At 53.8% G+C, this 27,778-nt stretch overlaps 1 protein-coding gene across 1 annotated transcript in view; it reads right to left on the bottom strand.

The window, feature by feature from the left end:
- Positions 1–22,147, bottom strand: part of SCD5 (stearoyl-CoA desaturase 5) — a 78,406-nt gene extending 56,259 nt beyond the window's left edge. Inside the window, exon 1 of the mRNA XM_069485566.1 lies at positions 21,913–22,147. Coding sequence (XP_069341667.1) covers positions 21,913–22,147 — 235 coding nt within the window. The remainder of the gene's footprint in view (positions 1–21,912) is intronic.
- Between the last annotated feature and the right edge of the window lie 5,631 nt (positions 22,148–27,778).

The raw sequence follows: 27,778 nt of genomic DNA, 5'->3' as shown, positions 1-27,778 counted from the left end.
ACGGAGCCCGAGGGGAAGAACCTGACTTAGCTTCACCTTCAGAACTCAGAAATCAGACCACAGCCAGACCAAACCCTGCAGTTAACAGTATGGGGCGGGGGTGGGGGGGTGCAAATTAAAGGCCCAGGCGAGGAGAACATCAGTAGATGCAGAGAAAAGTAGGAGCGGTGAGAGAGAGAGAGAAGGAAGGGCTGGTCAGGATTCCAGGAGAGGGGTGTTAAATTGCCAGATTTCAGAAGTAGAACCTTTCCAACACACCAGAGCGCCCTGGCCAGACAGGCAGAAGAGAAGGCGTCATTAAACAATGCGATCAAAAAGGACTGCTTAGCACCATCAGATAATGTTTTTAGAAATTTCTCTCTGCTATCATTCCATGTTTTATTTCTCCCACTCATTTCTCAAAACCTAACCCTCTAAATCGTATTTGTCTGGCCAGCCTCACAGTGACAAGTCTTCAAACGCATAACACCATGTGGAATTTAATTTTATGTCTGAAACGCTGAAGGTTGACACAGCTGTGCTATTTTTTTTTTTTGTCAAACCTTCACCTTCTAATCTGCCATCCATCCAGTCAGTGGACGGGAAACAGAGAGGAATCACTTCAGATTATGAGAAATGTTAGACCCTGCACCACCAGGGTTTTTTTTTCCTAAGTCAATCTGTCATCTAAATGTAAAACAGTGTAATGGTTTAGTGACTGTGGAGGAGGAGCCCCGTGGCTCGGTGACAAGAGGCTTGAGGGGGAAGGGCACAGGCTGGGTCCCTCCACTGGCCGTTCACACGCACTGCACACCAAACACGTATGATACGGAAACCGGTGTCTTTCTCCACGCTCTTCTGGAATCCTCCATCAACGGCACCATTTCCACTTGGTCACCCAGCGAAAATCCCCGGCGGCGGCGGCAGGGGAAGAACCTGACCTTGGATTCACCTTCAGAATCAGAAATCCGTCCACAGCCAGAGGTGGGGGGTCGTCTAGACGTCCCCCCCTGCCCTCCTGGACCGGTCAGGACGGGCACAGTGCGGTGACGAAAGAAGCAGATGACGGAGCCCTCCCAGATGGTCACTCGCTAGCCATGTGCCCGTGGGCCAAGTCACTTAGCCTCCCTGTGCCTGGACGTCCTTATTTATAAGGGTGTGGTGGCACATGCCTGTAGCCCCAGCTACTCAGGAGGCTGAGGCAGGAGGATCGCTTGAGCCCAGGAGTTTGAGGTTGCTGTGAGCTATGATGACGCCACCGCACTCTACCCAGGGTGACAGAATGACACTGTCTCAACACACACACGCACACACACACAAACCTCTTAAAGTTGTTGCGAGGAGCAAATGAGTTAAAACACCCGACACATGTAGAGCCACACCTTGGCACACGTTGACCACCCGGTGTTGTCTAGGACTTCCTTTTCCCCGCCCCACACCCACGCAGTCATCGGGACCTGCCAAGTTCAAAGTCGTCTCCCTCCCATGCTCCTCCTGCCTGTGGCTCTCACCCGCTCTCACCTGGGCTCACACCACGTCCCCTCTGTGTCTCTGTGTCCGCAGTCCTGCCCCTCAAGTCCATCCACAGAAACACCACGCTGAGCCGTCAAGACACGAAACCGGGCATTTCACTCCCGTCCTCCGAACCCTCCCGTGGCACCTCCCCCTCCACAGGGGGACATCTGAACTTCCCAGTGTGACGCATGTGGCACCTGACCCTCCCCCTTCTCCCCCTCTCCGCTCTCAGCCCCTCCTCTCTCACTCCCGTCCCCTCACAGGCCAGTTACTGCGCAGCTGCTCACCACCCCCATCTTGCTGTCTCACACACGCCCGCCTTTGTGCGATTCCCCCGTGGAAAAGTCCTTCAGGTCCCAATTTCGTCATCATTTCCTTCAGACAGTTCCCAGAACCCCAAGCCCGGGCAGGCCCCTCGTTCCAGGTTCCCAAAGCCCCGGCTTCTCCCACCCCCGCCCACCCGAGCCCACTGGTTCCCTCTGCGGGCTGCAGGGCGGGTCTGTGTCTGCCTCTCCCCTGGTGGCCTGCGGGGACCTGTGGCACTCCGTGGCTAGTGGACGTGGCACCCTGATCTCTGCCCTCACTTTCACGTGGCATTCTCCCCGCCTCTGTGTCCGAATGTCCCCTTTGTAGAAGGACATGTCATATTGGATTGGGGCCCATCACAATGACCTCCTTTTAATTCGATGGCTTTGTAAAGACCCTCCCTCCAGATAACGTCACATTCTGAAGTTCCGGAGGTTAAGACTTCAGCGTGCGAATTTGGGGCACATGATTCAACCCGTAACACCAGCTCCTCCTCTGTCCTCAGAGCCACTCTCTGCAGCCGCGGAGAGTCGGCTGGGGTCAGGGTGACGGGGTGTCTGTGCGGGTTCAGGGACACGTGGGCCCCAAGCGGGCAACTTTGCGGGGTGTCAGCCCACAGGCGAACACAGTGAGGAGCCCAGGAAAGGGACTGACAGCTCCGATCCGCCGAGAGGAGCCCCGGTGGGCACAGCACAGGGGGCCACTCACGCCTGGCTTCAGCTGTCACAGCTGCAAAGACACCTCCCGGTGAAGCGACAAGCACGTCACCTGACCATCAAGGGCGCACGTGGGCCTTGGGATCCAGCTCGCCCCAGCTCCGGATGCATCACCTTGCGGTTTGACGCGTCTGCCAGCCAGTCCCCCCGCCTGGGCCAACCACCAATCAGTCGTGCGTGGGGTGAGAACGCGCCGGCCCTCCTCCCCACACCCCTGCGCTTGCCTCCAACCCGTCTCTTCCTGCCTAGCCGGGTCCTGCCTCGCATTTGCACGAGTTCTTCGCTAACACGTGGTCTCCCCGAGAGCGGGGAATCCAGCCCGTTTGGTCCGATCCTGCATCCCCAGCGCCCACGGGAGCACCTGGGGTGGGGGGGGGGGGCGCAGGGTCTCCCACGTGCCATTGAACGCCGGCACCAACGCCGCCCACCCCGCGAGCCGGGCAGCCCCTGCAGCCTCCTCCCTGCTCCTCCCGGGCTGCGGCGCCCAGTGGTCCCCGCCGCACCCGCGAACGCAGCGGCTGGCGCATCCCAGGTACATGCTCTTCCTCACCTCAAAGGCGACTCTGAAGTCCAATACGACTTGCATGTCTTCCCCAAACAAGCTCCCCGCCCCCCCAACGCAGCTCGCGGTCATCTCCCATAAACCTTTCCCCGGCCACCCCTCCTCCACCCTCCCCAGCTGACCCCTCCCGGAGCCGTCATAGTACGAGCTAAGTGCTCCTGTCCCAGCATCTAAATCATGTCTGTCTTCTCCTACTAGGCTGGGAGCCGCTTAAGGACACAAATTTTCTTCTTTTCCTGTTGATTAGCACAGGACTCGGTGCCTAGCAGACACCATTGCTGGTAAAGGCAGACCGAGCTCGAACCTCACACTCTCCCTCTGCCTCCTCTGATACAGTCAATGTCGGTCTGTTCCTTCTCAGAATCTCTGGCGTCCACCCGTCTGTTCCATCCGTGCATCCGCTGGTCCTTTTCTTCCCATTCCCTCAGCCCCCATCCTCACCCCTACAGCGATGTCCCGTTCAATCCCCCCGCCTCCCCTCAATCCAGCCACCAGAGGAAGCATCCCGTAGCATTATTTTGCAGAAAAACCTTGGCCTGTCCCCCACGGCCTACAGGAGGATGTCGACACTCCCTGCCTTAACCTTCAGGGTCCGGACAACCTGGGCCCCTCACCCCTCCCTCGTCAGTTTCATCTCCCACCATCCATGCCCTGAAGGCTTCTTCTAAAGTCAGTCCGCTCCTTCACTCACCCCTGTCTTCTTGCCGTTCTCCTCCTCGCCTATTCATTTTCAAGACCCTCCCTGTTACCCAAGTCCTGCCCTCAGTGAAGCCAAGTTCAAGTTCCGCCCCCTGTAGAACCTCTGCCCCATCATCCCAGCCCTGGAAGCCAGGCTGCCTCTTGCATGGCTGCGAGGCTCGGTGTCTGGACCACTGCCCTGGGGCCTGTGCCCCCTGGGATGGCCACGCATTCTTGTGCCACACAGTTCCTGCCCCTGCCTACATCGTCGGCCTCCCCAGGGCAGGGCCCGCGCCCGGCTTCGTTCCTGTTTATAACTTCAACACCTACCGCAGCGCCCTGAGCAGCACAGGCACACACAGCAAGAGTGCGGGTGAAAAGAAGCCACCGGCCACTTGGAGGACTTAGAATATTCGCCTTCCTTCGCTGCAGAGCCACCACAGGACCCGCAGGGAACCGACGCTCCCTGGGACGGGCATGCACCTCGCCAGCATAACGGATGCTTTTTGACGGATTCCAATGCTGGGGACTCTATAAATATTTTAGCAAACGAATGAATTACAGGCTGGCAGGTGTCCCCTGGTTATCAAAGCCTGGAGGCAGGAAGAAAGGTGCCGGAGCCATTAGCAAAGTCAAGAACTGGGGCCACCGTTCTCATAAAAATCACGAGAGCAGGAGACTTCTGACGTCTCCCCTGCTCGGGGGGATCGTCCTGAGGCTCTCACGGCTGACCCCAATCTTGTCTTCTCTCTCCTAAGGTGAGTCCCATGTGTTCTGTCCTGCATGGTCTCCCTCCGATTGACACCAGGATTCCGTCCACGCCAAGGGGGGAGCGCTTGACAGCAACGGACAGCAGCAGCTGAGCCGTTGCCATGGTGACGGTGGTGACTTCAGGAAATCCATCTGTTTCAAATCGCTGCCTAGATCCTCCCGAACTTCTTTTACAGCTCACGTAGCTCAGGGCCCCGGCAGCCTCCGGTCCCACAGCACCTTCCATCAGCCTCCTTCCTATGCCCTCTTCCGAACTTCGAACCTCCCCTAGAAACCTGACACTCCAGGGGCTAAAGGACGAACGAGCTCCAGCCTCCGAACACTCAGCAAAGTGACACCAGCCCGAGCACCTCGACATCAGCTAACCCCCACGTTGCCCTGGCAGTGAGAGGCAGCCTGTTGCGGGTGGAGAGGGTTGGGAGGCTGGAGGGAGGGTCGGCGTTGTCACCTGGTCCTCCTCCTGGATGCCACAAGAAACAAAACTGTTTATTTGAAGGTTTCCTTTCACTAATTCAAAAGGGAAAAAAATATATAGTGAGACTTCAATGAACAGAAAGGATAGAGCTGAAAGGCACAATCTGAGGTCAGAAGGTTCAACAGAAACATTGGGAGGAACATGGGACTCCGGGTGGGCGTGGATTCCCTCCTCCCCATTCTGCTTCCCTCCGCAGCTCCCCTGAGGTGAACACGGCCCCACGGCCTCCTTGGCCCTCGTCTTCTGGGCTGCTCCCTGCCTTACTGTCACCATAGGGCCAGGGAAGTCACTGTCTGCTCCCAACAATTACACCGTGCCATGGAAGCCCTGAGGCCCTGTTCTCAGGGAGGACAGCTGTGACAAATAATGTCCCTACCTGCTTGGGGCTGAAATGTGTCCCCTCCAAATTCATATGTCGAAACCTAACCTTCAGTATCTCAGAATGGGACTACATTTGGGGACAGGGTCTTCAAAGGGGTGATTTCGTTAAAATGAAGTGTCAGGGTGGGTTCTAATCTCATCTGACTCGCGTCCTTATGAGACGAGGAAATTTGGACACAATAAAGAGACACCAGGGGTGACACGGAGAGAGGAAAGACCCTGGGCGGCCACCTGGAAGCCAAGGAGGGTCCTTAAAGGAAACCAGCCCTGACCACGTCTTGACCTTGGACTTGGAGCCTCCACAACTGTGAGGCAGATTCCCGTTGTTCAAGCCACCTGGTCTGCGGGAGCTTGTTAGGCAGCCCTGGGAAGACGACCCACTGCCCTTTCTCTCCAGCTGCCCCCAGCCGCAACCGTGCAATGCCAGGGATGACTAAACAAAATGTCACCTCCAGATGCTCGATGTCCTCTTGATATTCATACAGCTACTCCGCCATCTTTCATTAATGTCGCATAATATATCTTCTCCCATCGTCTTTCTTTTCATCTATTTCTGTCTTTGTATTTGTTATTAGTTTTTGTTGTTTTCTTTTTCTTTTTCTAAGTTTCCGCACAAAGCATCGACGTGTCTTTCTATGGAGAGAGAGTTTCTTTCGCCAGCATGTAGTTGGGTGTTGCTTTTTCAACCGATCTGACCGTCTTAGTCCATTTCGTGTTGCTATAAAGGAAGACCCGAGACTGGGTAATTTATGAAGAAAAGAGGTTTATTTGGCTCTTGGTTCTGCAGGCTGCACAAGAAGCATGGCGCCAGCATCTGCATCTGGTGAGAGCTTCAGGAAGCTTCCGTTCAAGGCGGAAGGCAAAGGGGGAGCAGGCGTGTCACATGCAAGAGAGGGAGAAAGAGAGAGAGGAGGGGGTGCCAGGCTCTTTTAAACAACCAGCTCTCGCGTGAACTGATAGAGCGAGAACTCAAGGCGGGCATGGAGCCATTCACGAGGGATCAGCCTCTATGATCCCAACACCTCAGCCCCTCCTCCCACGTCCCCCTCATAGCACTTACACAGCCTGATAAATTGTTGGGGACTGTTTGCGCCACAGGGGCAGGGACTGTGTCTATTCCATTCGTTGCCTCTCGTGGTGCTGGGCATCCAGTAGGTGCTTGGCGATCACACGGGTTGTGAAGGAATGATTGCGGTGCATTCCACAGACGAACAAATGCAGTGGCTCGTTTCCATGAGTGTCGTGGGTTTACTGGCGAAGGAGACTCGACGGACAGGGTGACATTTGGGCTCCCACGGCACTGCGGTGCACGCCGTGGGGAGCGCTGATGTCTTCCATTCCTGATCCCGTGGGCCCTGGCCAGCACCCAGGACAGGACACAGGACTTCACACTCCCGGCGCCAACTTCAGGGGAGACAATAGAGCCTTTCTCTTCTGCTCCCGCCTCCCGCATTCTGCAACTGCACGCACCCTCCCTGCCCGCATCCTTGGTGCTGGGCACTGGCCCTCCAGACTGGTCCCTAAACACCGTATACAATCCTCTTTTCACTGCAACAAGGATGGCATTGTTCGGCCCTACACCCCCTCCCCATTCCTCTCCTCTCTCCCTCTCTCACTTCTCACCCCCTCCCAGGCCATCCCCCCTTTCTTTCTCTTCTGGATGCAAGAACAGGTTCCCAGGGGCACGCATTGGTCATTTCCCTACTTCAAACCAACTGCAGCACCCAAATCCTTCTGCGGGAGGAGGGTGGGATGGGATTGGGTCAGTCCTGGGTGAGTGTCCGCCAGCTAAACCCAATAGCTCCACCTCGTCCTCCCCAGAGGCTCAGAAGCTCCAGCCCCAGACGTATCGAAAAGAACAAAAGTACTCACATGTCTAACAGAATTTTCCAGCCACGACGCTATTAGCATTTTGGACTTGATGTGGGGAGCTTTCCTGTAATCGTGAGGTATTTAGTAGCACACTCCTTTCTACTCACTAGATGCTAGTGGCAACCTCCCCTGCACTGGTGACATCCAAAAATGTTTCTAGACCTTGCCAAATGCCTCTCCGAAGGGGAGGGATCACCCCTGGTTGAAAACCACTAGTGTAAAGCTTTAAGAACTCACATGGAAATATATCCTATGGAAGTGCACCTAGGAAAGTATTCTGAGGAAATTATTAAGGGTGTGCGGGAAGATGAAGCTGCCAGGATGCAGCATGGTTGATAACAGCGATAGTGCAACAAGAGAACCACCTACATTTCCAATGACAGGGAGCTAAATGCATCCAAATCTTGGAATACTATGCTGCCGTTTAAAAGCAGTCCATGTGTGATCCCCATCTATGGGGGTGCAAAGATGTCTATGATGTGAAACAACAGAAAGCAAAACAGGATTATAGTATAATTGCAGAGAGAGGAGAAAGTCTGGGAAGCTACTGTCCAAAATGTTAATAACATTTATCCCTAAAATGGGGAGATGAAAGCAATTTTCTTCCCTTTGCTCGCTTGTGTTTTCTAGGCTGTCTACAATGAACCAGTACTACTTAATTTATATCATGTAAAATAAAATTCCTCCAGAAGAAACAGCAGCACCAGGTTCTGCGCCCTCGCTCGGGTACAGAAACCCACAAACCACTTCTCCCTGGGAGAAAAGTGACCGCCTCTCCCCCGACCCTTCGCTTCTCCGGGTACGTCAGAGGGAGTCGTCGTCTGGGAAAAACTGTCACACGGACCCGAGGTCCCGTCTGCTTCTTCCCTCCCATGCTGCCTGCTCCTCCTCCACCCACTGTCCCCAGGATTCCAGTCACAGTGACTGGCGTCAGCTTTGAGACTGGAGGGATTTGCAATTCAGCTTTAGAGGTACCGGCCGGGGTGGAGAAGTCCCGAAGCCCGTTCGTGGAACCACCCCTGCCCTGCCTGGCCGTCCTCTGAGTGGTCCAGATTCTCCGGGCCGAGGAGATCAGACCACCCTCCACCCCCCAGTTCCCTCCCTGCCACTTCGCTGCCCATCGGCCCCTCGAGATGGGGCGAGATGGGGCTGCATCAGTCGGGAAGGGTTTGATGGACACTATCACTCGCCACACCCAGCTGCCACCCCCAGTGGTCACTCCTATGTCACTCGAGCCCTGGCTGGGATGGATTCTGAGTGGGGCTGGCACCCTGGATGCTCAGGGCTCCGCTCCGTGGCCCTGGGGACCGTCCAGGGAGGCACCGCACGGTGTGAGGAGGGTCTGTGTGCGCCCAGGGCAGACACGGGGGACGGGAGCGGGAACATCTGGGAATGTTCTTGTCATCCTGGCCCGAGGCGGTGGCGCCCACACTCTGCTGTGGACGCCACGACCCCTGGTTCTGGGCAGGAGCCCGGCTGGCTGGATGACGGCCGGACGGTCCTCCCGTTCAGCCCACACGCCGGGCAGTCCGGCACCTTCACCGACCAGCCTCGCGCTGTCCCTGTGGGGTCAGCAGCACGACCCCCACCGCACAGATGAGGAGCTGCGATGGCGAGAACCTAAGCCGCTTGTCCCGGGTCACACAGCCCGACAGGGAAGGCCCCGAGAGTCTAAAGCTTCCTCCCCACGGCCCTCTCTCCCTGTCTGCCCCCGAAACGTGGGTTCCCCCAAGAACTGCGCAAAGTACCTTTCCAACGGCACCAAATACCCAGTGCCACCAAGATAAGCTTTGTGATAAGAAATGAGTCCTCGGGGCTGGCGCCCATGGCTGGGTCAGGCCCCTGGGACACAGGTCTGAACGGAGTCCATACCATCAGAGAGTGCCGGGGACACACACAGGGGACGTTGTTTCTGGGCAGGGACAACTTCATGGGTGTGTGACCGGCGCAGTCACACAGGGCTCCCGCCTTAGAAAGGAACTCCCGCCCACCTTTGCGAAGGCAACTTGGTGTCACCCCTCCACACAGGGGTCCTTGACCACAGCCCCCTCCAGCCACCCTGCACCTGAGGCCTACTTCTGTCCTGGCGTTGGTCATGCTGAATATAATCAGCCTAGGTCCTCTCCCCTTCCAGCTCTCGTCTTGCAGGTGAGTGCGATGGCCTGCGCACCTGCGTACCCGCACACCTGCCCACACCGGGCCCACGCCCACAAACGTGCGGAAAACGGACTTTATCCAAACATCTGAACCTCTCCGCCTGCCTGGCTCCCAGCAGGTGCAGAAAAGCACATCCCCGAAGGGCTCCTCACTGCTCCTGAACCTGAGCACAGGTAACGACACCAATTTGCATATTCGGCGCCACCACAACAGTGCCTGGAGAACCTCTTTTGCACCTTAAAATACTTCATCTCTTTCATAAACCCAATTAATATCCACCAGGAACGGCCCTGGCCAGGGAGAGACTCGGGAGATTAATTAGAGCTTTAGCTGTTCAGCAAGAATTTGTCTGAGTCCAGAATCTCTCCCTCCAACCTTCAGGCAGAAGGAACACCTGGCCACCCCGGGGGGTGGGGGGGAGGCCGGAGGTCGGCTTGGACACTGCCTCTCCAGGATTTCTGCTTCTACCACGCCGAGCCCGTCCTGCACAGGGCCCAGGGTCTGTTTGCTTTTGGTGCCTTGCATCTCCTCTTCCCCAGGAAGACCCCAGTCAGGACAGATGCCCGGCCGGCTTTAGAAGGCGCTTGACACCCCCCCCTCCCTGCTCACATCGCCAGGCTCCTTATAGAAGGGGCCCCCTCTCTCTCACCCTGTGATCGCCCTTCCACTTCACTGAGGGGAGACACGGCAAGAAGCCCCCGCAAAATGCCAGCCGCCTCAGTCTGGAACTTTCCAGCCTCTGGAACTATATGCTGATGAATTTCTGTTCGTTATAAATTACCCAGTCTGTGGTCTCCTGTTATCCCAGCACAAAACGGACTGAGACAGGGGACCACCCTAGGTGAAGGCGGTCACCACCCCTCCTCACCCTGTGGGCCAGTAAAGCCACCGTGTCACGCAGCCACCGTTGACAGGACGTGGGTGAGCATCACCTCCCGCCCCGCCCCTCGGTGGCACCGTTAGCACCCAGACCAGGCTGGCTTCCCACCTGTTATCAATGGTGATCGGGTCAGAAATATCCACAGAAGATGCCTGCAACTCAGGGCAGAGGAGCCTGGACCCAGGATGCCCCTAAGAACCCTTCAGTCCCCGCAGAGCTGCACCCTGTCACCAGCCTGCCTGGGAAGGGGCCGTGATCCGCGTGGGGAAGTTGTCTGCCCCTCCCCCGCCTCTCAACACTGATTTCCTCAGGACAGGGGTGGGGGCGTCAGGGAAAAGCTGCCCCCAAGGGTTTCTATGTCAACAATGTGGCCAGGACTGCCAACCAATACTCAACGCTGGGGGATGTACAGATGCAACTGTCTGGTATTTATTTCAACCTAATCCAAAAGGAAAAAAAATAGCTATAAAGGACATTTCAAGGACAGCTGATGACATGTGACTGTCCACTGTGGATTAGACAAGATCAAGGTTACATTTCTAGATTTTGATAACTATGCTGTGGTTATATTCCCATTCTTAGGAGATACACACTGAAGTATTTAGAGACAAACGGGCATGATGTCTCCAATTTATTCCCAATGGTCCAGAAAAATAATACACATACACACACACACACATACAGAGAAAAATGATAAAGGGACAAGATGTAAACTGGAGGATCTGGACAGAGCGGGCATGGGAGTCCCTGTACCATTCTTGCAACTGCTCCATGAGCCTGAAATGATGCACCAAAGTAGAAAGTTACAAAGAAAATAATCTGGGTGGGGGGTGGGGTGGGGGTAACAGACTCCATTCTCTTAACTTTCATAGATATTTGAAATTTTCTATAAAAAAATTCCAGCCTCGTCCACACAGCAAGACTCTGTCTCTACAAAACAATAAAAAAATTTAGCCAGCCATCGTACAAGGCAAGCACCTGTAGTCCCAGCTACTGGGGAGGCTGAGGCAGGAGGATGGCTTGAGCCCAGGAGGTTGAGGTTGCTGTGAGCTATGATCACACCACCGCACTCCAGCCTGGGTGACAGAGTGAGACCTCATCTCTGATAAATAAATAGATATATAAATAAATACCCTGTACCAAGCTTCAAATGATGGCTTGAGTGACACTGGCCCCAGGCTGGCCAGTGAGCCTAGATGCCACCGACATCATGGGAACACAGATGATGAGTTGAGATCTAACACCTGCCTCTGCGGTGGCTTCTTCCACATCTTGTCCTCCCAACTCCCAGCACCAAAGCGACATAGCTTTATAATTTTATCTCTGTTATTTTTCCCTGATGATAAAATTAATATCAATTCTTTTTGGGGGGGAGGGGCAGATCTTACACCAAGGTGGTTATAAAATAAATAAAAATCACCTTGTAGACACGCATTGCCTCTATCACAGAAGGAGCTGCTAGTAAGACAAGTGAGTGACTTAAAGCCCCAGAAATTTGATGGGCTCTGAGAGTTTTCCTTCCACGGTTTGGGGGTATAAATTTAAGCCAGGATGATAGACCGATTCTTTTGAAGTTCCCATTAAATGAGAACGGTGAAAGGGATAGACGCTGAAGATTATACGGGTTATATAACAAGAGGAGGCACAGGCAGAGGTGATATTAAGAATATCTGACAGCCCTCGGGCACCGACCAATCAGAACCAATCGGAACAGATGCAGATTTCAGCCCTGCAGCTGGGCCGGGCGTTGACCCTTTAGCTGCTGGATTGCTGGTGACGATGCCAGGGAAGGTGACGGCTATTTACTGTTTCCATATTTTATTGTAACAACTGGTAGAGCCATAGTGGCACGTGAGGACTGAATCCCAGCTCTGTGCACGAGGCAAGATTAGCTCTAATAACTGTGGCTTCTTCCAGCCCCGAGAGGCGCCCGGCCAAGCTAGGTGGACATCCAGTCCACGCTCAGAGCGTAGTGACTTAACCACCCCCAGATGGGCTTGCAGGAGGCCAGAAGACGCCGCTGCAAAATACGCTACTCCGGCATACGGATTATTTTGACCTGCAGGCAATTGAGAGGTAGATGCAAGAAAAGCTCTCTGCCCTCCCCTTATTTGCCTAAAAGCAGAACATAAACTTACAAAGGCAAAAGTGTCCCCCTCCCCTCGACCAAGAAGGACAAAGGATGATCTTGGAAGACAAGGTTAGACCCCGCTCAGCCTGCAGACACCAGATATATCTAGGCAACAAGCCTCGGTCGCCGGCCTTATTGTATCTGCCGTTCCACGGTTTGTTTTCTCCAGAGACTCAAGGTCCTTTTCCTTTGTCTTGTCACGTCTCTAAAAATTGACTTCTCTTTATTGAAAATGTTATATAAGCTTGAACGCAGAGGCCTCTTCTTTGAGAATTACTCATTCCCTGGGCATCTTCCGTGTCTCCCTGAGGTATATATGTTAATAAACTTGCATTTGTTTTTCTCTTGTTAAACAGGGGTCTGTCCCAGCTAAAAACCACAAAGGGTAGAGAGAAATGTCAAGACCCTGCAGTAATCTGAGTGCAGCTCAAACATGTTAATGACTCACCCACACTCCAAGCGCAGCAAGGGCAGACACAATGGATTTGGGGGCGGGAGAGGAGATATGTGGGCATTATTCACCCTTGCCAATAAATATCTCCTTTTGCTTGTAGAGACTCCGGGGCAAAACAAATGCTTTCGGGGACACGCAAGTGAGTCATCGGCCGAGAATAGATGTGAGCTTTGTTGTAACCATCTGCAAAAGCTTCTTCCGAACTTCTTTATTAGAGGAGTGGATTGATAAACTACTCCACGAAACAATTAAACTTTACAAATTCACTTCTAATGTCATGCATGCAGCTTTGAAAGAAGAGCATTTTCCGTTCTCTGTGCTTATCTAGAGAACAGTAAGTTGGTTACAGTCTGGGGGAGGGGACCACAGCTGTTCCTTTGAGTTATGGAAGATAGGTGGGTAGAGACCTGTCTTTGTTTTCTCACACAATTTGGGACACGGGGCCCTAAGTAATTAATTACTTGCTTGATACATGCTTTCGGTTGACAATGAGAAAGATGCTTTTGGAGATGGCCTTGGCCATTTCAGTAAGAGGTTGCATTTCTAATCTCTTCAGGGAACTAAGCTACAACCAATCCAGTCCAAACAGCAAATGTATGATGATGGTCCTATAATAGACAGTGATACAGAAAGAAGATAAATCTAAGCCTGAGTTCTAAACTCTATTCTCGTCTTGTTTCATTTTCGAGTTCGTTGGTATTTGGTTCTTTTTCCCGTTTAAGAGGCAACCTTAGGACACGTCTAGCCCGGAAGACTCAACAACCACCGGAAGCAACACGGATTAAGCACATACTGTAAGGAGGCCTTTCATGTGTATATTTGACTGAAAAGTTTTATAGCATGTCTACACCGTAATCCTGCTCCGCGCATTTTCCTGACATCTGCACTTTAAAATAAGGTTTTCCAAACTCTCTGGCCAACAGCTATTGTTTTGTTTCCTGATCAAGCAGTTTGCTCCTTCCTCCTAAGTAAGATCTTTGTTCCTAGATTGTGCCAATGAAACCTCACCTGCTGGGTGAGGTTAAGTGAGGCGCTGAACTTACACGTGCCTCTTTTTTTTAAGTAAGATTTGGGCAAGAGAACAGAAATCCGGTTGTGACTTCATCCTCGAGGTTCTGGGTCACCCAAAAGATGAGGAAAATGAGCAACCAAGAAAAACGTCAGTCTGGGGAAAGTGTGTCACCGTGTAGAGCCTGGTAGAGAACGCACTCTAAGTCTGCGGTCCCTGTTGGGGACCAGGCCACAGAGCTCGCTGCCCCTCGGCCCCCTCCCCTTCCCCAGCCCATGGAAAAATTGTCTTCCATGAAACTTAGGAAGTGGGGGGCACAGCGGGAGGTGAGGGGCGGGCAGGGAGGAAGCTCCACCTGTATTTGTAGCCGCTCCCCATCCCCCACATCACCACTGGCTCCGCCTCCTCTCCCCACCCCCAACCCCGCCCCACCCTGAGCTCTCATGGTGGAAAAATTGTCTTCCATGAAACGGGTCCCTGGTGCCAAAAAGGTTGGGGCCCCCTGTTCTAAGTCACTGGCTTTCCATCTTTTTCTCTTTAATTCTGTTCCAGGGACACTCCCGCAAGGGTATTTAATAATTGTTAAATAAAAGCCACCCAGTTTTGGTATCCTGTTCCGGCAGCCTGAGCAGACTGAGACAGTGGCCAGCCCTGGTTAGGCCGAACCACCCGTGGTAATCCAGCCCCTTGTCCACGATGGGTTTAACAGGAGACAGGTGACGCCATCCTGCAGGTGAGCCCTGAGGCGACATCAGCTGTGAAGATCAGCTGTGAGGCCACCAGGGAAGATTTTCTCTCCGATAAAGTGAGACTTCAGAAAGGGCAGCCTCTCTCTTCTTCCTCCATAGGATGTTCTTATAACTCCACGTGCTGCCTGGAACTCTGGCAGCCGTCTTGTAACCACGAGGAAAACTGAGTACGACAAGTCCACTCGGGCAGAAAAGAAACCTGCTCTTTGAGGACATTGTTGGGTCATCCCAGAAGTGTCCTACCTTAAGAATTCTTATCAGCGACATAAGAAATTTTCCTTATCTTTTAAGCCATTTGAAGCTGAATTTGTGATATCTACGGCCCAAAGCATCCCGACTGATACAATTTGCTTCCCAATCCTGTCGAAGGCAGCCCTCCCCCCAGGCCACCCCAGTGTGACCGGTTCATCTGTTAAATAGACAAACTGAATTCCCAAGGGCCAGGCACAGCGTCTCCTGGTTATTTTGCCCCAGCTCTATTCATGAAAACAAAATTAATTTTCTAGTCCATGAATTAAACATTGCTGCTGCCGGCTGAAAGATTTTAGCAACAGCCTTTTGTTGGCAAGAGAAGCAGGATCCCGACATGTTCTAAAATCAGCTACAAGGAGTCAGAAGGGTAGGAGGGGAAGCCAAGGCGGGGAGGTTGTTAAAAGGAAAAATCGCAAAATCCCACTCAAGTCTAGCCTTTCTAAATTGCCAGCTCGAGGCTGGACTTGGGGCTGGGGAGCGCTTCTCTGACTTGAGTGTGCAGATAGATGAATCACCTGGAGATGTCAAAATGCAAACGCCGATTCCTGATTCCATAGGTCTGGGGTGGGGCTGAGGCTGCCGGTCCGGGGACCACACTTTGAGTAGCAAAGCGGCTGCAGCTGCGGGACGGTCTGCCTGTTTGTTCTAAAGCTCTGGAATGTCTCCAGAGAGAAGCCTGCAGCCTGCCAGGACCCACAGAGCCTTCCAGCCTTTCTCAGTAAACATCGGAGCCCGCGGTGGCCCGGCACCTGCAGCAAGGGGGAGAGGATTGAAAGGAGGGAGGACCCGCCGTCCTGGAATGTGGGCCGCTGAGAACCAGCTGCCTCAAGGCGGGTTCCAGGGAAAAATCGAGGTAGGAATGGGACCAGCCCCTGCACACGCGAGCGCGCACACACACACAGCCTTTCAGACGCAGGGAAAGAGCAGAGAACAGAGGGAGAAAAGGCGGAGGAGGATGGACTCCGAGTGGTATGAGTTTGTTACACCCTTAAGGTGCTTTTTAGTGGTTTATTCCCCAGGACGGAGTCTGAGGCCGTGACCTCAATGTCTCGCGGAGCCACCTCTCCTGGCCTCCCCCTGCCCCGGGCAGTCAGAGACAGTGCCCCCCCCCCCCCCCACCGCACTGTCTCTGCCCAGTGTCCCCTGCATAACGTCACGCTCACCCGGTCAGAACCCGGGTGGTCTAGAACCCGGGCTCCCGACTGTTCCACCGCACGAGAGATCTCTGGGCGGAGAGGAGGAGGGGAGAATCAGGGGAGGCTTCAGGGAGCCCCAGGGCAGCCTCTCTCTCCACAAACCCCGTTTCCGTCCCGCTGAATCCTCCCTGCCCCTAGATCGGAGACCTCCAGCCACGTCTCCCACCCGCGTTCCTCTGTCTCCCACCCTACTCTCCCGCCAGGCTGAACAGTCGGCTTCCTGAGCCACCGGACCCTGCCGTCCCTCTCCCCTTGCGATCTCTGGCTGTGAAGGGATCCCGCTTTGGGGGTTGTCACCTGTGCACCTGTCTCTCCAACTGGCCTTCAGGTGCCATGAAGCCAGGGGTGGGCGGTAGGTAATGGGTGAGAAACAAATATTGTTGAATAAGGAAGCTGAATAATAGTTCTCAGCCCAGCTGCGCATCACAAACACCTGGATAGCTTAAAAGGAAAAAATAAAATAAAATAAAATAAAAGCCAGAGCATCTCTCTTGGAGATTCCGGTTAGTAGGTCTGGGGAGGGGCCCGGGCTTTGAACATTTGCAAAGCTGCCCAAGTGATTCTGATGCACAGCCATTTTCAACCATCACTGGAGTGAGAAAAAAGAATGAATTAGTAGACGAACGAATGTACGAGCACACGGAAGACTGACGATCGTCTCGCCATTCGTGCCACACAGCGAGCAGACACTGGGCGTTTATGTTGGAGGCAGCTGGCACCTGTTGTGTCCACCAACCCATCGCCAAGGGGGATAAAATCAGAGACAAACCGCCTTTACCCAGGACCAGGGCTTCCCGACACCCAGGCACTGGCTGGAGGAAGTGTCAACCTCCAAAGCAAGAGCCCCCCCGAGGGAACCAGCGAAGCACTAAGCATCCGTGTGAGCAAGGCAGGAAGGGCTGACGTTCACTCTTACTGGGTGTACACTCATTGTCCCCAAGGCGTGGCACTGCCACACGGGACAGAGGGGCAGGGAGACTGCATGCCGGACACTACAGAACGTCAAAAGAAATGTTCAACCAAAAAAATGCCACCCGAGGACACTCTCTTCTGTAGATCCTTGGAAAAAAAATAAACAAAAAAAAAACCCCGACTATGGCCGTGTCACCCTTTTGCAAATCTGTCACTGGCTTTTCCAAGCAATTATGATAATTTTATGCAAGACACAAAACAAGGGAAGACGAGAACGAAACCATTACAGCAAGGTCGTGATCAAATATTTGGATTGGAAAGCAGTGTCTTTCATGGGAGTCACCAGTACTCAGATTCCCAGGCAGGTGACAAAGCCACTGCGGGTTTCATGACCAGCCCCTCCCCCCACCCCCCCATCCCCGGAGGTAGTAATAGCAGATGGCATTGAGCGTCACCTCTCTGGCAAGCACTGTAACATATGTCCCGATGCTTAAACTAGCAGTCAGTGTTATTGTTCCCATTTGACAGATGAGAAAACCGAGGCCCACAATTTGTAAAGGGACAAGTCTAAAGTCGGATTCATTGGCAACGCCCCAGGATTCCAGCGCGGGTTTCTCTTCTGAAGCTTTTCTGTCATTTCATAATCACAATGCGGCCTGCAGTGACCTTGACCAGTTTTAGAAAAAACTGAGTTAATGATGTTAACCTCACCCTATATTTATACTTGTTGGGACCATTATGCCGGCAAAAGCACAAAAGCACACTCTCTTCTCTCTGGTCTAGCTGCAACCCCAGCCCGAGGTCAGGCTTTTAGTGCTTACCCATTTATTAAAAATGCAAGAGTGGAAACAATGGGCTGGGAATTACAGGGAATAAAGGAACATTCATTTAGTTTTTTTAGTAGTTCAATTGAGCATTAAAGATTTTTTTTTTTTTTTTTTAATGACTCAACAGGACAAGGAGGGGGAAAAAACAAGTCAAAACTGAGACCCTAACAGATGCAGAGAAATGCCCTGGCCTGGTTCTTGCAGCAGCCCACAACTAGCTGTGCTCAAAAACCCCAGAGAAAATGCTAAAGACAAGGTGAGTTGTCAGCTGAACAAAAAGATGCTTAGCTACAAAACAGTCATCTTTTTGGGGGAAAATAGAAGGAAGACGGAATGAAAGAGCAGGGCATGAGAAAGGGAGGAATACAAAAGGGATTTGTTTTCATCTCTCTTTGGGAACTTGGAGAAAGAGCCCTTATTTCCAAAGCCAAAGCTAATTTTTCCATGCAAGAGAGGCGAGGAAGCCAAGTTCTATGCCAGCTTTGTGGAATTTATTGTGCTGTAAGAAGGGCGTTTTTCCCCCCCTCTGCTATTATAAAGAGCCAGTGTTAGGACCAATAATAATAACAGCAGCTAATAATTACATAACATCATCAACCAATGGTCAGGCACTGTGCTAAGTGATTTCATGTATATTATCTAATTTAATTCTCACAACTTTATGAACAAGGAACAGTAATATGCCCATTTTAAAGGTGAGAAAACTGAGGCTCAGAGATGTTCATTTGTCCAAGGCCATTGAACTGGCAAGCAGAAGAGTGAGGATTCACGTTCCGATCTGCCTCTCTACCGAGCCTTGCTCACTCGAGAAACCTGGAGGCAAGACGGAAGTCCATGGCCAAGCGTTCTTGGTACTCTCCAACAATGGGAGGGCAGGATGGAGAAGCAGCACAACCCTACACCGACACCAGGACCATCCCAGCTTACGAATGCAGGTTGCCGACGCAGGACAGAAGCGCACCTTGAGCAGATCTCAGGATTTGCTCGGCGGGTCGGTGCCTCCCAAACCCAGCTTCGACTGACCTCCCGCCCCCCACACCGCCTTGCTCATCTCCGCCACCTCTCAGGTCCTTGCCACGGGCGGAACCCCTCTCAGGATGGTCCAGGGGCTCTGGCAGCCAGCAGGGCACCAGAGAACCCTGTGTCTGCCTGGACAACGGCCACATGTGCCCTGGGGCGAGCCAGAAGGACAGCTGACCCCTCAGAGAAAGCGGGCCAAGTTACCGCTTTTCCTGCCTGGCACTGTCACTGACGTTGCCTCCTAAGGGAAAAAGCCACGATGTCACCATGGGACACATTTAGGGGACTCGGATGACATTTAGGGAGAAACCAGAAAAGGCAGTGATGTTTCTGGAAGTCCACAGCCCGATGCCTGCAGACAGCAGGGGAAGCTCCGTAGGAAGCAGCCCCAGGACTGTCACCTCAATGCCAGGACTGCTGGTCATCACGCCCTGCTCTGTGCATCTCGGGGCATGGGCTAACTGTCCCTGTGGCCAGAAACCCTCAAAGCAGACACTTCTGCGAGCTCAAGCCTTCGGATGAAGACTTTTCCTCTAGCTGGAGTTTGCTTTCTGTCCCTGGGACTCACAGACTCATCCCTGAGGACCCGGGCGCCCCAGAGCGTCCTGTGCTGACAGCTGCCCACCCTGAAAGCTGGCAGGGGAGGGAGGGAAAGCGGCTTGCTCTGGCCCCAAGGAGAGTCGCTGGCGGGAGGGGGAGGCGGCGGACTCGACCTGAGGGATCTCTCATGGGCGACACTTCACCACCACGCAAAGGACTCCCCGCGCTCTGCACACCTAACACGTCCCCTGCTGGCTGCGCTGCACGGATGCCTCTTGTTTCCAGGGCAACCTCACCTGGGGTGGAGACTGGCAAGCGACGGATGGGCTAAGCCTTTTTCCTTCACAAATCAGGTCTCTAAGGTGGACGAGCAGCCCATGGGGGATGAACTTGGCTCTCGTGCTAGACAGAACCGTGGGTGGGGTGCAAAAAGCCTCCAGTGAGGAGAAGTCTGTGGGTCCAGGCTCCAGGGCTTTCATTGAGAGTCACCCTCGGTGATGGGTCCCCCTAGTCCCTCCAGGGGTGCCATGGAGCCCAGCCAGCAGTGCCGCTTAGCTGGTCCCTCCCTGTCCCTCATTTCTTCCCTCAAAAGCCATCTAGGTCAGATAGCATCCATTGTCTGGAATGTTACTAAGTCAAAATTCTGGAACTTAAAACTACAACACTTGCTCTTTTTCCTTTTTTTTTCAGGGAGGCAATGAAGAGGTCTTTGCCTTTGGGCGGGAGGTGCAAGGATGGGTGTTGGGAACGTCACCCCCAAAGGGGAAGCCGGATTCCCCGAGTGTGTCCATGTCCCCCTGGAAGCTGGAGGAGTCTGGGGCCTCAGCGGGCGTCCTCTGGCCAAGGTCTTTCAGAGCAAAGACTCCACCTTCACCACGGAGCCGTCTGGAAAGGGCAGGGGTGACCTGGCAAAGCCGGGGAGGAGGGCCTCGTCCTTGCGGCTCCTGGTTCGATGCCAGAATCTCGGGGCTCAGGGGCCGTCAGGAGTTCGGCCTGTGGAGTTCCAGGCATGTAAGATAATATTTTAAGTGCTCGCTTTTCCCTGAATGCTCTGAACACGGCAGCTATTAAAGACAAACCCCAACCCCCTAGAGGCCGGTGAGCTCTGACGTCCAGCGCCCAGCGGCCTCTGGAAGCCGGGAGAGGCTCCCGCAGGCTCCGGTTGGCGGTGCCAGGCACGTCCACGAAGCAGAGGCTGAGCCTCACACAAGCTAATCATTTGGAGATAAGCGAGGAAGGAAGGCGGATGGCAAATTAAACCAACACGTAAAGGCAGTGGTGAAAAGGACACAGAATTGAGGAGGTGCAGTGGGGGTGGAGGGTGGGCGAGGTAGGAGATTACCCAGAGCTCTGGGGGGACTTCAAAGGCTCGAGGGATTGGCGAACACCCTGCCCCTGTCACCGTCCCTCAGCTCCGCTGTTCCCTCCCCGAGCCACACCCCCCACAGGTCCCCACGTTCTGGAACCGGCAGCAGGGACCGCAGGGTTGCCAAGGAAGGCTTGGACCCCGTTACCTCGCCAGGCGTTTGCAGCTGGCGCTGCGCCAGGGCAGCAGCTTTGTATAGAGAGGTCTTTATCGTTAGCATTTTTTTCTTTCCTCCCCTGGAAATAAAAGTAGGTTGTGTTGCTCCGGCCCCACCTCCCTTCCTCGGAGAGCTGGGAAACAGGAGCGGAAAGGGCTCCCGTTCACCTCCCGGGTTCTCAGCCCAGCGTGTCCAGACCTGCGCCTTTTGTCCTGGCGACGGCCGCCGAAAGACAGGAGCCAAACCCAGCTGTGGGGCCAGGGGAGCCTTGTAAGGTGGTTCAGAGATCGGCGACGAGGGTCGTGCAGGGCAGGCACGGAGCCCCTGGGACTCTGGGGGTCGGATCCCGGGCTCCCTTCTCTGCCGGCGAGGGCGGGGGTGCAAGGAGGGAGGACGGCAGGAGAGCCACAGGTGCGGAACAGACCCGCAAGGGCCAGGTGGGGACAGGGCTCGGGGCCACCGCCGGAGCTGCGTGCTGGGGGCAAAGCGCCCTCGCCATGGGCTCGGTTTGCTCGCTGGCAAACTTTGGGGGCCGGAGAACTGCAGCTGGGCACAGAAGATCACGGAGGAAACAGGGACAGGGGCCTTGGAGAGGCAGGAAGGGAACCGATTGCTTCCATCTGGTGCGCAAAAACCAAGACTCAATCCTGTGCCGGGTCTCTCCTCCCTCCGCTCTCCTCCTTGTCCTTAACTCGGCCCCCGGGTGTGTGGCTCGCGGAGGAGACGGGGACAGATAGCCCCAGGCACGTGCACGGGCGACACCCCCACCCTGCCTGTCCTCCCTCCCCAGCCCGATTTAGCCAGTGCCCAGCCCCGGCCTCTCTCCCTCCGCGCGCCTCGGCGCACGGCGGCGGCGGCGCCGCAGGACCCCGGGTCTCCCGCTCGCCGTCGGGATCCCGCAGATGCGCTCACTGCGGGGGAGGCCGGAGTCGGGAATACCTGGACAGAAACACCTGGCCGTCCCGGCGAGGGGGCCGGGGCGCGCGGGGGGCGCCGGCGGGACTCACCCCAGAGCAGCGTGAGCGCCTGGGCTTCGGGGATGAGCGCCAGGGAGTACACGGCCGCCAGGTGCAGCAGGCTCATCAGCACCACGTTCCTCCAGACGATGCTCTGCCGCTGCCCGCGCGCGCCCGGCCGCTGCTGGCCGCCGCCGCCGCCCTGCGAGCCGGCGGGCCCGGCGCGGAGCTCCTGCCGGCCGTCGCCGGAGGGGACCCGGCCCGCGTCGGCGGCCGGGCCTGGCATGGCTGGAGAGGGCGCGGGCGGGCGCTCGGCCCGGGAGCTCCCGGGTGGGGGCGGGGGCCTCTGCCTTTCGCGGGGACCCTCGCACCCCGCGTCCCCGCCTTCCGGCCCCCTCTCTCCGGCGCGGCGGTCAGCGCGGCCTACGGCTGCGGCTCCCGGCGGCCGGCAGCTGTCGCCGGGGTGTCGCCCATGCCGCCGCCGCCGGGCCGACTCCGCGGCGAGGAGGAGGAGGCGGCGAGCGCGCGCGGGGAGCGGGAGCGGGAGGAAGGACCCGCAGAGCCGCAGCCAATCAGCGCCGCCCGTGGGGCTCTTAAAGAGAAAGGCGCCCCCGGCCCGACCGCAGCCCCCGGGGCGGGAGGTGGCAGCTCCGCCCGGGGTAGGGGGGAGGGGCGAGCGGGAGGTGGCTCCGGGGACCCGCAGCCTGCAGCGCGGCTCCCAGCACTTCCGCGGCTCCCCAGAAATACCTTTCTCAGACTATCCCTTGTGAGACGCTTTTTTCCTTTTTTTTTAATCTCAAGCCACAGGCCACCTGGGTTGGAGAATTTTAAATACTTGCCTGGAGTCGCAAGGCAAGCGAAGGCCAGATCCAGGATGACAGTCCCTGTGTCCGCCAGGGAGCAGCTCCGTGAGCCGGCGGAGGGATGGAGGGCGGCGCTCGGCTCTTAATTAGGCCGCCGTGGAGGAGCCAGGCACACAGCAGGTGCTCAATCAGTGCTTGTTAGGTGATGCACACCTGGTTTGTAGCCAACGGGGGCCCTGCCCACCGCAGCTCTGTTGATGGTAGATTCTTGCTAACCAGCGCACGTCTGCGCCGTGTCCCTTGGCCCTCGGAGATGGGACAATACCTTCAAGTCAGCACCACCGAGGATTGGGCTTCAGAAAAAAATCACCCAGAACGTTCCAAGGAAAATTGTGAAAAATTTGTGTCTGCCTATTTCTCCCCTCCTAAAGCAGCTGATTTGAAGAGCTCTCCAGAGAGGGCCCTCGATGCACGGAAAATGGGACGAGAGTGAGCTGAAGGTGGCCCGGCAGGTGTGGCACCACCGGCAGGCGAACAGGGCTCAGGACTGGACGCCGGGGGCTCCGAGTTCCATTTTTAGCTGAGTGTGACCCAGCTCAGCTTTCTAGGCACAAATTTCCCTACCTGAGAACCAGAACTAGTCTCTACGCTTCCTCCCAGCTTGCAAATTTTATAAATGTGAGTTTGAAGGGATGCCCTTCTGTTGACCAAAAAAGCTAACCTGGGGATTAACCATTGTTAGGAATCCTTTCCGGAATTCCAGGAGAGGGAAGGGAAAAAAGTCACCAAGAATTGACTGCACGAAAGGGCCGTACATGGGCATGACTGTTAGCAGACCAGCGCCAGCCAATCAGCCAGATAAAACAATGTCGAATTTAGAGCCCAAGCGAAGCGTGTGGCTTGTGGAGCCAGGGCGACTGAGCTGGTGTCGTGGGATTGCAATGACAGAATGAAAGGAAATTTGCCAAGGATCCGGATAAATGTTGACACTGCATCATGACCAGTTAGAGAACAGGAGGTTACATGGGAGAGTGTGAATTTCATCATTCTGCTCAACCTGTGCTTTAGAAGGAACCACTTTTTCTTCTGTTCTCTGATGCCCACGGCCACCAGACCCGCATGCTCCGGGTGGCCCTTTAGTTCAGCCTGTCCTTTCTCTCTGGGCAATTGTAAAGACTCACTCCACCCTCATTCTAACACTCCAGTCATTTGTTTGGCACTTATTGGGCACCTGCCGGGACTAGTGGGCACCGGGGATACGAAGATAAATGAGGTATGGTCCCTGCCCTATAGGAGCTTCCAGATAGGAGCAAAGATTGATCAAACAAATATAACCCCTTGGCGATGAGCTTGGAAGGGCAGGAAGGTTCAGCCCATTATCAGAAAAAAAAAAATTCTTTTTATTAGTCATCAAACATACATACAAGGAGTCCAGGGGAAGCAGCAAAATAGTTCTTTACCTCCCCCCCACCCCCCTGCCCCAGTACTACTTTATCTGTTACATAAGCTGCTCCAACTTGAATGAACATCTTCCTCTCTTCCTTCTGGCGGGTCAGACTGGGTCGGGCCAATCATTTCAGCTGGCTGTCCTCGTGGTGAAGAGGATGCTTTTGCGTGTTGAGGGATGGGAGAAGTGCTCTCTAGACTTTTCAGATCCTGCCGGTAAAAGGATGGCTGAAGAAAGAGGCTCCCTCCAGGTCCAGCCTCAGAGGGAAACCTCTACAAGATATAAGACATACTCTTGCTAATCATGCCTGTTCCCTGTCTAGTGTATTTTGCCACCAGGATCGCTGTCTCTTTTCTCTATTGTGTTAAAGACCCCAGGATATTTCCTTGGGTTCCGAAGCTCAGCTGTGGATGAGGACTCCTCTCATTCCAGGACGGAGGACAATGGGACAGTGAGCCTTATCCGGTCAAACAAATAATTACCCACAATGTGATAAGAGCCGTAACAGTGGTGTATGCAGGATAATGTGGAAACACAAAGAAGGGAATTGTTCATTCACACTAGAGGCAGGGAGGAGGGAGAGTGATATCTGGGTAAGAATTGTTTCAAAAATACGTAATTGTGGTAAAATACATGTTACCTAAAATTTACCATCTTAACCAGTTTTAAGTGTACAGTTCAGTAGTGTTAAGTATATTCACATTATTGTGCAACCAATCTCCAGCACTTTGTCATCTTGCAAAACTGAAACTTTATACCCATGAAACTCTCCATTTCAACCTCCCTCTAGCCTCTGGCATTCAGCACGCTACTTTGTTTCAATGAGTTGGGCTACTCTAGACACCTCATTTAAGTGAAATCATACAGCATTTGTCTTTTTGCGACTGGCTTGTTTCACTTACCATAATGTTTTGAAGGCTCATCCAGGTTACAGCCTTTGTCAGAATTTCCTTCCTTTCAAAGGCTAAATAATATTCCATTGCATGTATATGGATTTTATTTTATTTGTCTGTTAATCCATTGATGGACACTTGGGTTGCTCCCACCGTTTGGCCCCTGTGACTAATGCTGCTATGAACATGGGTGTACAAGTATCTCTTTGAGATCCTCTTTCGATCATTTTGGATATATATACCCAGAAGTGGTATTGCTGGATCTTATGGTTATTCTATGTGTAATTGTTTGAGGAACTACCGTACTATTTTCTATAGCGGCTGCACCATTTTACGTTTCCAGTGACAGTGTAGAAGGGTTCCAATTTCTCCACATCCTCACCAATGCTTATTTTCTGTTTCTTTAGGTAACAGCTATCCTGATGAGTATGGAGTGATACCTCGTTGCAGTTTTGATTGCATTTCCTTAATAATTAGTGGTCTAGAGCAGCGGTCCCCAGCCTTTCTGGCACCAGGAACCAGTTTCATGGAAGACAATTCTTCCATGGGGGTGGGGTGAGAGGTGGGGGGCGGGGGGCAGGCGGTGGTACCAGCAATGGGGAGCAGCTGTAACCATAGCTTAGAAGAAAATTAGTCTTCTCTGCTTCCTCCAGGCCCGGGAGGGCTGACGTCCCTCTTTCTGTACTAAATGGATTGGAAACATTTCCCATTAAGAATTTACACAGCAGTGGATGAGGGGAGACCTGGTCCTCTAAAATGAGTGTTTGTGTTGCTTTGGATGACGAGAGGGAGGGATTTTCCTTTAATGAAGACCCGGTCTTATTGCTTAAGACCCTTTCCACATTTCCTGAATTCTCCTAATAGAGTGCTGCAGGGTGGCAGCGGGACACTGGGCTTTGGAGACGGCCAGATTTGAAGGCTCTAAGGTCCTGACTCGTAAGCCAGATGAGAGGGTCTCCTTAATGAAAAACCCACTGAAGTATTGGAACCAACCCCAGCTGTCTCTTTGGTCAGCAATCTGCTGCCCTTTGCATCTTTCCAAATAGTCTTGAGTTTCGATATGTTTATTGGGTCAAGCACGGAGCTCAGCCCCACAGAGGAGAATATGGCTTCATGCTCAGGGAACTCACGGTCCGGTAGGGGAGGCAGACAGCGATCAAAGAATCACTAAAAGAAGCGGACACCACAAACTCTAGTACAGGCTACAGAGGAATCGCTAAACATCCCTTTTTAAGACGCAGTCATGGCATGTTAACATCTGTTATCACCTACGCCACATCCACCTCTGACCAACATCTGGCTGGAAACGAGGTCCACAAACCAAGCCAAACTCCTCCCCTCTCTGTATCTCTCCCTGCTCCCAAATCTCAGCTCTCTGAAATAAACGAACACCCCCTACCATTGCGACAAAGATTGTATTGACCAAAGTTTTTACCCACAAACCCTTCCGGCTCTCCAGGTCCCCTCCCCCCACAATCGCCCACCCGGTTTCCTTTTAGGATATTTTGGTTTCCGAGGGCAGATAAATGCAGAGAGGTTTTTCTTTCTTTCTCAGCACTAGCTGCTGTTATTGTTTCTGCTTCAACGACCTCTTTCTCTTCCCCGCCGTGTCAATTACCACAGGCTGCTCTTAAAAGGCAAAGGCCCCCGTTGTTCTCCAGCAGGGACTGGGAATTTGTAAATAGAGTTCAGGAATGTCAAAAAGGATGACCCAGATTTGCAGCACTAGAGGAAAAACTAGTTCATTGCGTGTCCTATGCAATCACTGGAAGGTAGCCTGTTCTTGACGTGGGGAACAGGTGTGCGGAAAGGTTAATTTCAAGGAAATAGATGTCATCAATGAGGAAGACTCACTACTCAGGGACCTCAAGGCCAAGCAAATAGATTTATCCCAAGTCCTCACGTCACAATCTCTCTGAAATGCCTGCCCATTCGTTTCCAACAGAGGAAAGTGCTGCGTTGATTTTTCTCCAGATTGACAATCAAATTAACTCTACAAGAGGAAAAAAGGTATCCAGATATAAACAGGCCTCAGTTGTCTGTCATCTTTCTTCAGAGATTTGGTGCTCACCGAAATTTATTTTTGATTCCTTCGGAAGACGTAAAGGTAAGACACAGAGACACGGTGGAAAGTGTGTTTCTGAGCTGAAGTGAAGTTGGAGATCTAGTCCTACCCCTCGCTTTACAGATGGGGAAATGAAGGTGACTTGACTAACAGTAAGTGGCAAAGACGACATTGGAACCCAGTCCCTTGACTCCCGGATGAGTGCTCCACAGTTTACAGCAGGTGGGATAAAGTTAGCTCGCAGTAGCTTTTTACTGTTACCACCCGAGGTTCCCTCTAGTCTAGAACCCTGGGCCAGCCGGCTCTGCTGTCCCATCCCCTGGGCACAGACCTTGATCAGGGGGCAGGCGTGAGACCCAACCAAAGCCCTCAGAGCTGTCTCTGTGAGCAGAACACAGGTGTCGTGAGGGGGTCTCTCTGCCCTCAGCACGTCACAGGCGGTGGAGATACAGCTCTGGGCTGCCGGGGGGCTGCCGTTCCCACCATGCAGAGAATCTGCCTGGAAAGAAAGCCAACAGTGTTCAATAAGCTCATCAGAATGGCCACGTTCCTCTTTTGTGGAAAATGCAGACAAACGGGGAAGTGAAGGGGAGCAAGATCAGAAACCGAAAGTCAGGTTTTTATTATGGTCACCGTTAGCCTGACTTTGGGAGAAAATATGGTTTCATGGGAAAAAGATGGGGGTGACTGGACCGAGAGCTGGGGTGGC

The sequence above is a fragment of the Eulemur rufifrons genome, chromosome 13 (assembly GCF_041146395.1).
Source record: "Eulemur rufifrons isolate Redbay chromosome 13, OSU_ERuf_1, whole genome shotgun sequence".
NCBI lineage: Eukaryota > Metazoa > Chordata > Mammalia > Primates > Lemuridae > Eulemur > Eulemur rufifrons.
The sequence above is the reverse complement of the archived record's forward strand: the minus strand, read 5'-3'. Positions and strand labels throughout refer to the sequence as shown.